This window comes from Balaenoptera musculus, chromosome 11 (genome assembly GCF_009873245.2).
Source record: "Balaenoptera musculus isolate JJ_BM4_2016_0621 chromosome 11, mBalMus1.pri.v3, whole genome shotgun sequence".
Taxonomy (NCBI): domain Eukaryota; kingdom Metazoa; phylum Chordata; class Mammalia; order Artiodactyla; family Balaenopteridae; genus Balaenoptera; species Balaenoptera musculus.
In genome coordinates this window covers 40046752-40061434 of record NC_045795.1, presented here as the reverse complement: position 1 = coordinate 40061434, position 14683 = coordinate 40046752, and the positions used below count along the sequence as shown (strand labels likewise).

The following is a 14683-nucleotide window of genomic DNA, read 5'->3' as shown; positions in this document are numbered from 1 at the left end:
AGATCCCAATTAGAGGTGGCCATTTGGTGGTTTCCTGCATGTATCACTTGCATCGGCGTTCATAAGCTCACAGCCTCATTACACACGCTAAACCTGGCAAAAGAATCCTTTGATAAAGGAAGGGACGGTGATCATCATGGGATAAAGGAGGCCTGCAGAATCAGAATTTTAGGAGGAAAGGGTGCTCTGACCAGTTGATTGGGAATTTGCCCTGGGGCTGAATGAAGTGGTGATGCCACCAGGGTCCCAGAGAGGCCAGGGGCCCTCAGTGGATGAACGTGTTTATCTGATTGTGACACACTCTTTATTCTTTCTTCTCCAGCCCTCTCTCCATCCCCAGGTCCACTCCTTGAGTCCGTAAGGCCTGGCATCACAAGTTTCCAGGTGGCTCCTTTCCAACCTCTCCTGCCTCCTCTTCAAACATGGCTGATTCTACATGACTGCCCTGCTCAAGAGCACTTCACATGTATGCAGCCAAACTCCTTGGCCTGGCTTTTGGGGCTTTCCCTAAATTGGCCTCATCATGCTTTATTTTTCAGCCCATAATGCTTGTCATCTGTCTTCGGCTGGAGGGGCACAGCTCACTTGATGTTGCTCTCGCCCTGGCGATGCCCTGCCTGTTCTCTGCCTGCAAGTCCTACCAGCATGCATCTTCAAAACGCCGCTCCAGCCCTTCCTGACTCCACCATGCCCAACTTCTGCTTCCACACAGGAGAGCACCCCTTGTTGTGCTCCCTTGTTGTCCTGGATGTGGCTCACCTCTGTCCCCTCACGCCCCTCTGGGCTCCTAGTGAAGCACTGGGTGACTGCGGGGGGGGGGGCTCCCTGGCACTGACTCTCACTACCTGCCTGGGCTTCACTTCATTCCTTACTTGAATTCTCTGAACAGCAAATCTTCCATGCGGCCACCTCTGACCTCTGGGGCAACTCTCAAGAGTCCAGCAGAGGGTGGTGGTAAAATCAAAAGAAGACTGATGAGAAGGACTCGAGGAAAACTTTTAGAAAGAAACCAGACACTAAGCAGGGATGTGTGTGAAATACTGGTTTTTATTGGTTGGCACAATATTACAACCTACAGTTCCAATGCCCTTCCCTCCCACACAGTTCAAGTGGAAAGAAACTGATTAACACATAGAAAGGAACAGCACACTCACAGGTTTAAGCATTTGCTTTTATAAAAAGGAGTCGGATATAGGGGTGGTGGGATTTTAGGGATAGTACCAGAGCTCCAGCTAGACTATGGGGGAGGGCTTTGCTGTCCTCTGGTGCCGGCGCACATGAGGGGATGCTTTAGTAAGGGGATGGTTACACATGGCTGGCTGGCTATTAAAGGGGGGAAAGGGGGACTTGCATCTGCTGTGCACCTGTCTCAGACCCAAACCTGGACTTTCTTTTCAGCCCTCCTCCACAACCCGCCTGCCCCCACGGGAAAGAGAGGTATGAAGGAAGCCTAAGAACAGCCTCCTAGAGAAAGGGATGCAGGAAAACTCAGTTTCCTTCCACTTCCTCTGGACCCATTCTGCTCCCCTCAGCTCCTAAGAGCACTGAGAGACTGGGGAAGAAGCCAGGCCTGGGCAGGCGGCTCCAAGTGGGCAAGGAGGAAAACTCGCTTTTCTCATACAATACCAAGCAAGGTTGTTTTGCAAATGAAAAAATGGAAAACAAGACCATGCACCCCTGGGTCAGGAGCTCCTACGTCCTGGAGCACATTTGGATAGGGGTAAGGGCGACGTTATTCCAAACCCCAGTTGTGGAAGGTCCCAAGAGGTTAAGGGACCATTACCAACCCCTCCTCCCACACGAGCACCTTTCCTTGGATTCCCTGGGGTTTTGTTGAGCTCATCTGGGGTTATTCTGCTACCCTCTCCAAGGATGAGTACTCAGCCCATTGGCCACTCCACTTTCTACCCTTTCTACAAATATACAGCACACTGCCTAAACAGGTGATCCATTCTCACTCTGCAGAATGGTCACCAAGGAACCAGGTGACCTAGGGGTGGAAAGGCTAAGTTGTTTGCTTTTCTGGGTGGTCCTGATGGAAGGGGACAGCAGCGGAGTTCCGGTGGAATCAGAATAGTCTGGTTTGAGTCTGTGAGATCCCCAGGGGACTGGTCCCTGGGTACAGGGGCCCCTGGCTCTCTGTCTCAGTTCTGGAGACTTGGTCATTTAGGCCTCAGCTAAAACATGAGGGGAGAGGGACAAAGACTTTGTCCTTCAGAAAAAGTTAAACTCAATACATCTTGGCTACTTTACCTCCATCCAAAGGGTTCCCTGGAAACACCTGTTGAACTTGGCCAAAGGGAGACTGCACCTGCGTGATACACTTGAGAAGACAGGGTTTGGAAGCACCTCTAGTTCATCTGTTTCAGAACTGGAATGGTCCCAGGGAGTTTAACCCTGCTGGTGCTGATGGTAGATGAGTGGAGTGGAGGTGAGCAGAGTTAGGAAACCCCTCAAATACGCCTTATGCTGTTTGGAAATCATACCCTGTAGCTCAGCAAATAGAGCTGGGGCCTCACTGCTTCTTCCTTAGAGCCCATCCCCTACCAAGGTGATTCGGTAGGATGGGAAAAAGGTCCTTGAAATAAAGACTGGACTCTTTATACAAAGTCAAGTATAAAGATGCTACTAATGGGCTTCCACGTCCTCCCTCTGAAACACTTGGGTAGGCCAGAGATACCTGCTTTACTTTTACAACATCCTCAAATGCTCCTACTTCCTTAAACACATGGTATACACTGGTAGTTATCTTTAAGATAGATGCACTAACTGACATTTTATTTATTTTAACCACCAACTTTTTCTTCAATTATAAATCAGTTTGAATGTTTTCAGACCATGAGACAATAAAAACAGACCTGACATTTATAAAACTGCACCCCCACACTGTGTCTCTTTTATAATAGAGTGGACCAACTGTTTTTCTAACTACAAAATGCAACACTATGCAACTGCTGGGCCCTAGACTCCCTCGTGAATCTGTGCCCTGAGCAGCACATCTACGTCCATGAACGGGTGAGTGAAAGGGTGACGTTCTCAGAGGCGAAACCAAACACCTGAAGCAAACTGGATTTTGGAGTAGAGAATCCCTTTGGATTCTGAGCAAAAAATGCTCTCAGTCACGTGGGAGGAGGCAAAAGGGCAGGTTTGTGTCTGCGGTGCGCAGGCTCATATCAGTATTACTTCCTGTAAGGACTTGCAGTCAACCTCAATGGAGAAATGACTTCCTGAAGGTGAGCCACTCCACCCCACTCTACAGACAGGGGAGTCCAGTCTCAAGGCTCAGCATCGGGAATGGGTATCTTGCTTTCTTCCTGAGAGGTTCCAAAGACTTAAGATTTTGATCTTAATGCCTGATTGGGGCCTCAAGCCCAGAAGAGTGATTTTACTGTATTGTTGAAATGTTCCCTGAAAGGTGCATCCCATGGATAATGTCCACAGATGGTGAGCAATTTAGTAGGTAATTGTTCCAGAACCAGAATTTATGTTCCCCAACTCAAATATTAATAGAATCTTCAAATCTGGCCTGGCTGCAGTGGGGGTGGAAGGACAGGCAGCACATCAAAATGGTGATGAACCTGGAAAATGACAAGGCTGCTGCTTTTGTATCTTTTAAAGCCTATCTCCAGGGGGTTAAATGCCTTTTTTTTGCTGTTCTAGTGGCCCCTGTTTGGGGTTAAGAACTGGGAATGTAAACTGAAGGAAACCTATTTAATTAAACAACCTAATTGCTGGAGGAACAGAAACAATGACTCACCACCTTCTAGATATTAATCTTGCTTTTTCAGCCAAAAGCACTTCCTTCTTCCGCAGAGGCCCTCCTGCTGTGCTCAATTCTGAGTTAAGGAGGCTTTCCTTTGTGCTCCCCTTGCCAGGTGGACAGTCTCATTTTCTAGGACAAGCTCAGGCTCACAGATCATCACTATCAACAAAGATTTAGGGGTGAGACGTGCCCTTTTCACTTCAAAAGCTTCATGTAGCAGACACACAAAATCAAATCACGTGACTGCCAGCCTCAGCTCAAGGAGTCTGTTAGAATCAACACCAAATGGGATTCTTTATTTCTCTTTTTATTTATTAATTTTTAAGGGGATTAGGAGGACAAACTATTGGATTACTCTGAAGGTGAGAGGTATCATTTTTTAAATGTCTTGATTAGGCTTTACCCATCCCTGAAAGGTTATCAAGCTAATGCAAAAACATTGTTGAAGTGTGAAGCTGCCTTTTCAGAGACAGGAGTGGAAGGCTCCTGGCTTCCAAAGGAGAGTCTGCCTAAAAGCAGGTTCCCAGGGCCTGTGATGACCTCAAGTCAACCTGATGTAGTATATTCTATAGTTTGCAGTATTTAGCAATTCACAATTTACTTGATAATCTCAAATGTCTTACTGCTTTAGGTGACATGTCAGGTGACATGGAATACACAGCTCTTCTGGATGGTGTGGTCTCTGTTGCAAGCTCACCCCAGAGTGCAGAGGCTGACTCTGGGGGGATTTCCCACCTACCTCAAGTGAGGGGGGGGGTGCCCTGATGGAGCAAGGCTGACGCCACTAAGGTCGACAGCTGCAGAGCCTTGGGGAAATAGGTTCCATCCCAGCAGTGCTCAGAAGAAACGACCGCCACCCCAACTGGGCAGTATAAACTGCACAGCCTCAGGTCTGACTTCTTTTAGAGTCTTCAAGAATAAGAACTCAAAGAGCCATCTGCATTATTTAATCACCATTAAACAATCTCCTCTCCCTAGAAATGCTTGAGTTGACTATCCTGCATGTCTCCTATTTTTTGTAAAGATGTGGATGTGAAATGCAGGTGGGACCAGGATGGAGCTATATTATCAAACTCTCATTTCTCTTTAAGCAAAAATTCATCCCACTGTGGAGATTTCTCCAGGTATTTCTTCTAATGCTAAATTCACTCTCAACTAGGATGGGCTTAGAGAACACTTCAGAAATATTAAAAATCATACAGTTGTGACAAAAATCACATTGTGGTTATTAAATCCTTTTTGTAAATGAAAAAAAAAATATGGCTCAGGCTAAGCTGTTTTTAAAAAAAGATCAGGTGGGGAGATCAACAAAGGTATTAACACAGCACTAGACGGAAATGACAAATATGTTAAGTACAAGGTGTGAAACGCACATCCATGTCCATCAGAAGACTGATTACTCCCCTCTGTTGAAGAGGTTTAGAAGAAGCCCCCAATGAGCACTGTACGTGGAGAAGAGAAAGGGGAAGCAGAAGGAGGAAGTGTGGTTCTATGGGGAACTTCTTCCTCCTCGAATTCTAAAAACAAAAGGTGACTTTTTTTTTCTTCTAAGCAAGTCTAAGAGACTTTACATGGGCTGACTCCTAACACTGAAACAGAAAATATTTCTCTGCCATGAAGGAACTTGACTATGTAGCAAGAGTGTACAAAAAACTACAAACACTCTCAGAGGGCAGTGACCCACTCTGCTCCCCAGAGGCTACGGGAAGCAAGGCCTCCAGTGCCTCGCTTTCCACAGCACTGGCAACGCAATGCAGAGGGCGGAAATCCTGCAGCGAAGCCACCTTCTAGGCCTTGCTCAGCCTTAGCGGGGTGATACTCCCACACTCTCTGATCCCTCCAGATGGCCTCAGCTCAGACTCAGCAGTGAGGGAACCCTCTCCTCGCAGGGCAGATGGGGCAGCAGACACTTGTAAAAATAAAAGTCAATTCAGTAACTTTTCCATCCTGTTATGTTTACCATGAGAAAAAACAAGACTCCTCTTTCACGGGCTGCACTGTTCTGAGAGGCTACCAGAAAACCTAACGCGGCTGACTCCTGGTAGTCCTCTTTCTCTCTTACACACACACACACACACACACACACACACACACACTCACTCACTCACACAAAGTCCTGGTCCAAAAAAAATGGCATGATCTCACTGTTGTTTCCCCAAGGGCTGCAATTTATAAACCAAAAGCAAATTTTAATTTAAAAAAAAAGCCATTGCTATCTTTCTCCATCCTGAGTATGGAGGACTCTGATGGGCACTCTGGTAATAACCAGAATCTAAGACATGCCCGTTCACCGTGAGAAAGAGACTTTATATCTGCCCTGAACACAGGAACCTGTTTCTGCCAAGCCTGAATAAGGCGAGTACTTGCAGAATTAATGGCAAATCAGTGTTGTCGAAATATTCTGCAAGTAGGGTAAACTTTGAGCTTTCCTCTCTTTTTCCTTGCTTTCTTTGGGGGAGATAGAAAGGTTACTGCAACCATACGTTTAAGTAATGTAGCACAAAAGGGCTGTGACTACACGTCAGGAGATAGCCATGGTGTTTATGGTGCCAGGGAGGGAAAAACACCAACCCCTGCTCACCAGAATCCCAGTGCAACAGATAACTGCACCAGTTTCAACAATTCTGGTGTTGGACAAAGCCTCCTTTTGTCAGTTAAGGAAGCATCAGCACAACCTCGCCAGTTAACTGCATTAATGGGATCCATTCATGTCACTGACAAATACTTCTTGGCACAGTTCACTTTCCTGACCCAAAGACGCCAACAACAATCCAAACAGGACTTTGCAGGGTAGTGTATTATTATACCAGCCCAGTGAAAGCATCTTCAGATCACTCAAAACTGCACAAATTACTATTAACAATGCAGTTCCTATTTCAAGCGTACTAATCGTTTTCCTGCAAAGCTCTTTCAATCTATGTCATAAAGGTAGAATTTATTTCGAAGATTGTGCTTTGGGGACTCCATTTAGTGCTGAGCTGAACTTATTTTATTGTCCCCTTTATTTATTTGCACAGAACCTCAGAATGCTCTAAATCAGGTAATAAGCAGCAGTGTGTTCGTTTTTAAGTAGGACACATGAACAGTGAGTTGGCATTTAGATTCAAATCCCATGGTGCTTTCTATCCACTGGGACCCTTACTTAGGGACAGGATTCCTTTCCCAGAGGTAGAGCGGTATCCTAAGGAAACTGCCGGCACTGCTTTTTGGCTCTGTGTTTTAAGACTGGGAGATAATATGCAAACCGAGAATAGATAGCAAAAATTTAAGTTCATCAACTGATGTCCCCTAAAACACTGAACATTAAATGACACAGGCCTACCAGATACTACATTTCTTTTAGTGGGAGGGAAGAGCAAAAGCTTTTCAAAGTTTGAGTATTTATTAGAATTTTTAAATAAAGAGAACTACGATTTTAATTTCACATCTTGGCTATGTTTTGACAAAGGAGATGCCACTAAGAGTACAGCAACAAACTCCTGTCTCAAGCCAGGGATTGATCAGTGCCCCCCACCCCCAGCCCCGGTCTCAAGACCCTTTTCTGCATACTTCTCGACTAAACAACACAATTGGCAAATGAAGCCAGCATCAAACCTGTATCAAAAACCAACAAGACAGTTTGCAGGGAGCCAATGCATTATGTTGCTGTTCTAATAAATGATTAAGCATTCTCCCATACCACTTCTCAGCGGACGATGGACCTTTCACATCCCAGTGGGAGACATATTTAATATTTCTGAGCATGCTCCATGGTGCAATTACAAGTGCTATAACATTACAAAGACAAGCAAACATCTGAATTTTCCTCCTGTGTACTTTTCAGGAACGTAACATGGTTACCCAGAAGGGGGACAGGACTGTACAGCTGCACTTGCCAAGTACAGCTGGATGCTTCAGAGCACAAGGACAATATCCAGTTCAGCACGGTGTAAGGCATGGATGCACAGGGAGAGAGGCCTTTGTCGGCGGTAAGTAGCATTACGGAAAAAACTCCAAACCAGCAGGATAGAAACAGTGCTCGACGCTCCAGTTTTTTAGATAGTAATCCCAAGAATCCAGTTCAAATCCCTATAGTCAACATGTAGGGAGGAATTCAATTTCTAGCATTGTTTCTCCAGATCTGAGCTGAGGCCATTTGCTCCTGGCTTGGTAATAAAAAAGAAAATAGGTTTCTTCCTGTTTCTTTCTTGGCATGGAAACACAGCTTCGAGAAGAGAAGGCCATGAGTCCTGGGAGCACTATGAAGGTAGCTAAACTCTTCCCATACCCTATATAACTACAGTCGATGACTGGGGAAAAGAGAGAGGACAGGGAACTTTACCTAGCCACTGGCATCAGAAACAAAAAAGTAAATTAATTGTGAGGCTCTCCACTTCAGAAACACCCTGAATTTAAAAAACAAAACTTTGAAAAATTAAACAGTTAAATCCCTCTTCTAAAAGTCATTTATTTACATATTATATGCCCAGTATATAATGTGTAGATAAATGTATCCTGCAGTGAAAGTGACCAACCTACTGGACTTAACAGCACATTACAGGACAAACTGTTGAAGGATTTCATCTCACATCGGTATCTTTTAATAAAAAAAAAAATCTGGCCAGGGCTGCGATGAAACAAACAGGAACACTTCAGAATCCAAGGCAGAAGGAAGGCTGTTTGCCTCTTTAGAGAATTGTAGGGGTGTGAAAAGGGAGAGACAGATCATGCACAAAAGTACTGACAAATTACACACCCACCCCCCACCCCTTCAATAAAAAGAGAAGAAAAAGCCCCATCACTTAACACCAAACAGCAACATTATCAATAAACCCTTTCTCTGCTGCCCATCATGCCTTATTTGAAAGAGGAGGCCTGTGAGGAGAGGTGAAAGAGCAAGGGTGAGAGGGAAGACCTGCACTTCAGTCTAGTTTCCAATTTCCATTTCTCTTACAGGAAATCTTCAGTCATCTGATGCCTGGCATCGAGCTCTGAGCAGAAACTGAGTAAGTGGTGGCCACGAGCGGGGTGCCATTGTTGGCTGAGTAGCCTTGCCTCAACGTTTCAAAATACGATGCTTGCACCGGTTTGTGATACTGCAGCACTTTTATGGCATCTTCTATTTTAAACCATTCCCGCTTCCTTCCTGTCGAGGCAGAGAGAAAAAGAAATTAGTACAAAAGGAAAGCAGCAGGTTTCTGACCCTAAAACTTTTGAGAAAATGTAGAAAAAAACATGGAAGCAACAATGGTTATCAATGTTTCTCTTTTCTTTTTTAAATTGAAGTATAACTGACCTACAACACTATGTTAGTTCCAGGCGTACAACATAGTGATTTGATATTTCTACACATTACAAAATGACCACGATGGTTATCAACATTTAAAAAACATGTAAATCTATTTTTCCTTATTTTCTTTTCTTACAAGGGTGATGCAAGCACACTTTATATGCTTCAAATATTACACAAATGCCTAATGCAGAAAACAGGTAAGAAACCTGAAAACTGAAGAGCTGAAAGTAATTGTGTGAAACCTGCCCTCTAAAGAGAACCACTGCTAGTGATTTCCTCTTGAGCTCCTGGGCCTCTGAGCCTTCCTCGGCTTGTACATAAGTGCCTGAAGCCCACCAGCATCCCCATCTCCTGAAAAAATAGACATGAGCATCAGCTTCCAGAATTACCAGGATGGCTGACTTGTAATCAGTTATTTATTTTAAAATTTTTGTATAAAGTGATATATCTACAAAAAAGAAAATATTTTCTCAAAAAGAGGAAAATATAATCTCAACACAATTATTAACTTTTCAGTGTATTTAAATTTTTTTTTCAAATGCATGTTTTAAAATCCTCCATTATTTTTTCTCTTACAAAAATAACAAAAGATCATTGGTTAAAATTGGGAAAACAGAAGAAAGCATAAATAAGATAATTACCTGTAATCTTATAAACCAGAAGTAACTACTCTTAATACCTTAGTGCATTTGCTTTTCTTTCATCTTATTTGAAAAAGACACAGTTATTTGAGCAACTATAATTGGGATCATGCTTTAAGGTGCTCGGAATCCTCAGAGGCCCTGATGCAGTGCTGTTGTAAGGAACATGGACACTGAAGCTAGTATGCTGGGCTCCAATCACATCAATGGCTCTAATGAGCTGCACAGCTTTGGGCAAGTTACTGAACCTCTCTGTGCCCCACTTTCCTCATCTATAAAATAGAGATAATAAATAGTGCCTATCTCTCAAGTCTGTTGTGAGAGCTAATATGTAAAGCATTTGAACAATACCTGGGACAGAGTACATGCTGTAAGAGTTTGCTTTACTATTACTGTTGTTGTTGTTGCTTCTTTTCCGCTTCACATTGTTTCTTAAGCATTCTTCTCTGTTGTAAAAGTATGACATTTAATGGTTGCATTACATCGTAATATCTAGCATGGATGTAATGTCATTCACTTAACCATTTCCCTATCATTGGACATCAACAGTCTGCAATTTTAGTTATTATAAATAATGCTACACTTTAAAAAAAATCTGAACACTATAGGGCTTGTGATACTATCAAACAGCTTTCCAGAAGGATGTACCGATCCCCAATCCTGCTTTCGTGTGTTGGAATGTCAGTCTTACCACACTCCTGCCAGCGCTGTTAACTTTTGTTTGTCATTGCCAATTCTTTAGGTGAAAACCAGTACCTCATCTTTGTTTTCACTTCAAATTCATATTTTAATGTAGTTCTAATTAGTGTATATACAATTCTATACCCTGTTTTCAGTCACCAACACGATCTCATAAGCACTTTCCCATGGTGTAGAGCTTTCGTAAGTATGCGTTTAACAGCTGCCTAACGTTCCATCAGATGAATGGACCTTAGATCACTTAACATTTGCTGACCTGTACATTTTAAGACTCAATTTTTCATCTGAAAAAGGCTCATCTGAAGGAAGGCTCATAGGCTTATTCCCATATTTCAGATTGTTTCATCAGGGTCAATTCTCAGCAGTGGGAGTACAGGTGAAAGACTTGTTTGGATATTAATAGAGCAATGGTACCTTAAAAATTAGCATCACAAGTGTGTGACTCCCACCCGACAGAGTACTCTGAGGACAGGGCCAGCCACACCACTCACCTCTGTCTCTTTTTCAGGCCCCAGCACTGGCTGTCAAGGAGTCTATTTTTAATATCCCCCCACTGAATTTATTTATACTTAAGTTTATTGCATTCTTACCAAACACAAAGCAATTAAAAGCTGAAGGGCTATGAAATGCCCAGATCAACAGTGTGAGAGGCATGATGGCAAAGCATATACTAACAATAAAGGGAGAGGCTTTGGTAAATGAATTATATCTGTTTGCCAATTTACAACGGAAGTTAAATTAATATTACACTTTTCTAGAATATATTTTCCTTCAGAGCTAAAAGATTAAACCATGAGCCAACCATTAAAATCACCTCAATTTTTAGGTCAAAAGACATATATACAGACTTCCCTTGTGGCGCAGTGGTTAAGAATCCGCCTGCCAATGCTGAGGACATGGATGGGTTCGATCCCTGGTCCGGGAAGATCCCACATGCCGCAGAGTAACTAACCTCATGCACCACAACTACTGAGCCCGCACACCTAGAGCCTGTGCTCCGCAACAAGAGAAGCCACAGCAATGAGAAGCCCATGCACTGCAACAAAGAGTAGCCTCCACTTGCCTCAACTAGAGAAAGCCCATGTGCAGCAACAAAGACCCAACACAGCCAAAACAAAAAAAAAGGACATATACATGCAATAGTGATCTGAGATCAAAGAAAATGGCTCCTTGGGAGAAAGTCGCGTGCACCTGAAGTGTAACATGAATATAACTGGAAACTACTCCCATCACTCTACACTTACTATACAGCTCTGGAGGGAGGGGCTCACACAAGCAAACCGACAGTTTTCTCTAACAGTATGAATAAGCACTGCAAGGAACAGCCATGGTCCTGCTCCCGCCTGAGGTTCGTGGCCAGCAGCGGGCCTAGCATTGTGGAGGCCTTGATCAATACCTGCTTGGGAGGATCCAATTTGGTTTTAGAATCAACAGGTCTTATTTTCATGGGCCGCATTTCTAAATGTTGACTATGTACCCAACTCTGGCTTCCTCTTAAACATTTCAAAATAGTACCTTTCACAAGTTCAAAAATGGACATCCTTCTGTTATTTCTTTTCTTTATCAGGCTCTCATTTGTGGTTCTGGGTAATGACCTACGGCACGGCCAGGGCCGGTTGTGGGGAGCTCTTTGGAGGCCATCTGGGGATAACTTACCAATGTTAACTGAGTCTTCCCAGTCTTCCAGCACTTCTGTGACAATGAGCACATAGACATACGTTCTGTGCTTCCTCTCCTGGTTCTGAAGGGCAAAGAGGGACAGAGAAAGAGTTTTTCCTTAAAGAGCTGAGGTTATGTAAATGTCCAGAGAGCTTAGACCCAAGGATTCCTTTCACTTTTTATCGTCCTACAATCAGATATGGAATAGCACCAGCTGGCCTATTTAAAACATGCCACACTTGAATCTGAGGGTGAGCTCTTTGCCTGGGCTTCCAAAGCCAAGGCTTTACCCTCTTTTTTCCTTCTCTTTGCCCAAAGTGCAACTTCTCAAGAATACTGAGAAAAGGATTTGGGACCTCTTGAGAAAAAGGCACCAAGTAAATTTAACTAGCTAGAACACCAGAAAGAGGAGAGACTGTGGTGGGCAGGGGTCCCATCAAAGTGAGCAAGCTGATTATCTCACACATCTCCCCTCCTCCTACTAACCCTGCTCATCTTTAGTCCCTGATTTCCTACTTTCTCCAAATCTCTACTCCAGCCTATGTCCTTGTTTGTCTCTTGTGCTATAGCTACTTATCTTCCACTTCTCCTCTGTCTCCTCTACACTTATCTACCCCTCCTCACATCTTGGGAGGAGAGGAAGAGAGGCAGACACGGGAAAAACAATTCTAACAAATAATTCTAGTTGTTTGGAGGAGATTATGGGATTTTAAAAAGAACGCACATTATTCTCTGCTGGTGCTGCACTGTTTTGAAAACTTGGTGAAACAAAGATGGCATCTTTCCTAGATTAAGACTGCAATGGACAATGTTTATGTCCTCCCCCGCCCCCCAATTCATATGTTGAAATCCTAACCACCAAGGTAATAGTATTAGGAGGTAGGGGACAGTGGGAGGTGATTGGGTAATGACAGAAGACCCTCATGAATCGAATTAGTGCTCTTATAAAAGAGACCCCAGAGACATTCCCTCTTCTGCCATGTGAGAACACAGAGAGAAACCGCTGTCTATGAACCAGGAAGTGGGTCCTCACCAGACACTGAATCTGCTGGCATCTTGATCTTGGACTTCCTAGCTTCTAGAACTATGAGAAATCAATTTCTATTGTTTATAAGCCACCCAATTTCTGGTATTTTGTTACGGAAGCCTGAATGGCCCATGGTAAAGATATATGTGGTTATTAATATGATACCAATTGCACCAAAGATTTTAACAGACTTACCTCAAAAATTCCGACTAATCTTCCCAATGTCCCTTTTACTCCAGCCTGAAAAATAAAAAAGATTCATACATTGACATTGCTTACATTGCTGTCTCATTCTGAATCTTCTCTTTCTTTCTTTTAAAAATAAATTTATTTATTATTTTTGGCTGCGTTGGGTCTTCGTTGCTGCGCGCGGGCTTTCTCTAGTTGCAGCGAGCGGGGGCTACTCTTCCTTGCGGTGCGTGGGCTTCTCATTGCAGTGGCTTCTCTTGTTGAGGAGCGTGGGCTCTAGGCGCACAGGCTTCAGTAGTTGTGGCTCGCGGGCTCAGTAGCTGTGGCTTGCAGGCTCTAGAGCGCAGGCTCAGTAGTTGTGGCACACAGGCTTAGCTGCTCCGTGGCATATGGGATCTTCCCGGACCAGGGCTTGAACCCGTGTCCCCTGCATTGGCAGGCGTTTTCTTTTTTCTTTTTTTTTTTTTTAATTTTATTTATTTATTTATGGCTGTGTTGGGTCTTCGTTTCTGCGCGAGGGCTTTCTCCAGTTGCGGCAAGTGGGGGCCACTCTTCATCGCGGTGCGCGGGCCTCTCACTATCGCGGCCTCTCTTGTTGCGGAGCACAGGCTCCAGACGCGCAGGCTCAGTAATTGTGGCTCACGGGCCCAGTTGCTCCGCGGCATGTGGGATCCTCCCAGATCAGGGCTCGAACCCGTGTCCCCTGCATTGGCAGGCAGATTCTCAACCACTGCACCACCAGGGAAGTCCGGCAGGAGTATTCTTAACCACTGCACCACCAGGGAAGCCCTTCCATGATTTTTGTTGTTGTTGTTCTTTTAAAATAGAAGTTATTCCTTTATTTACGTTTTGAACATTCTGAAAATATTTAAGTTCTTTGTCAGGTCATGCTATAAAATTCATTTTACCTGAAGTAAATTCATGTTCCAACTGGTGAAGGGCTTACTTGTGACGCTGCTTTCACCAGGCTCTCCAGAGCCAGGTCTTAAAGTGAAAATTTAGGGTTCCTGCTTCAAGGTAATATAGGGAATACTGTAGATAGAGCCCCATCCTTTACTGTGCACTGCATCTGCTTCCTCTCCCTACCTAGGCCCATATCTTTCTTTCTTTTTTTTATACAGCAGGTTCTTATTAGTTACCTATTTTATACATATTAGTGTATATATGTCAATCCCAATCGCCCAATTCATCCCACCACCACCACCCTCACCACCACTTTCCCCCCTTGGTGTCCATACATTTGTTCTCTACATCTGCGTCTCTATTTCTGCCTTGCAAACCAGTTCATTTGTACCATTTTTCTAGATTCCACATATATGCATTAATTATGATATTTGTTTTTCTCTCTCTTACTTCACTCTGTATGACAGTCTCTACGTCCATCCACGTCTCTGCAAATGACCCAATTTCGTTCCATTTTATGGCTGAGTACT

At 43.9% G+C, this 14683-nt stretch overlaps 1 protein-coding gene and 1 long non-coding RNA gene across 2 annotated transcripts in view; one reads left to right on the top strand and one right to left on the bottom strand.

Moving 5' to 3' along the window:
- The window catches only part of LOC118903126, a 29657-nt gene extending 21160 nt beyond the window's left edge, over nt 1-8497 (top strand). The window contains exon 2 of the long non-coding RNA XR_005021722.1: nt 7587-8497. This is a non-coding gene — a long non-coding RNA (uncharacterized LOC118903126). The remainder of the gene's footprint in view (nt 1-7586) is intronic.
- The window catches only part of NUDT3 (nudix hydrolase 3), a 126198-nt gene continuing 112542 nt past the window's right edge, over nt 1028-14683 (bottom strand). The window contains exons 3-5 of the mRNA XM_036867842.1: nt 13257-13301; nt 12032-12116; nt 1028-8888 (exon numbers count right to left, since the gene is read on the bottom strand). Of these exons, the coding sequence (XP_036723737.1) occupies nt 8710-8888; nt 12032-12116; nt 13257-13301 (309 nt within the window). The 3' untranslated portion in view covers nt 1028-8709. The remainder of the gene's footprint in view (nt 8889-12031; nt 12117-13256; nt 13302-14683) is intronic.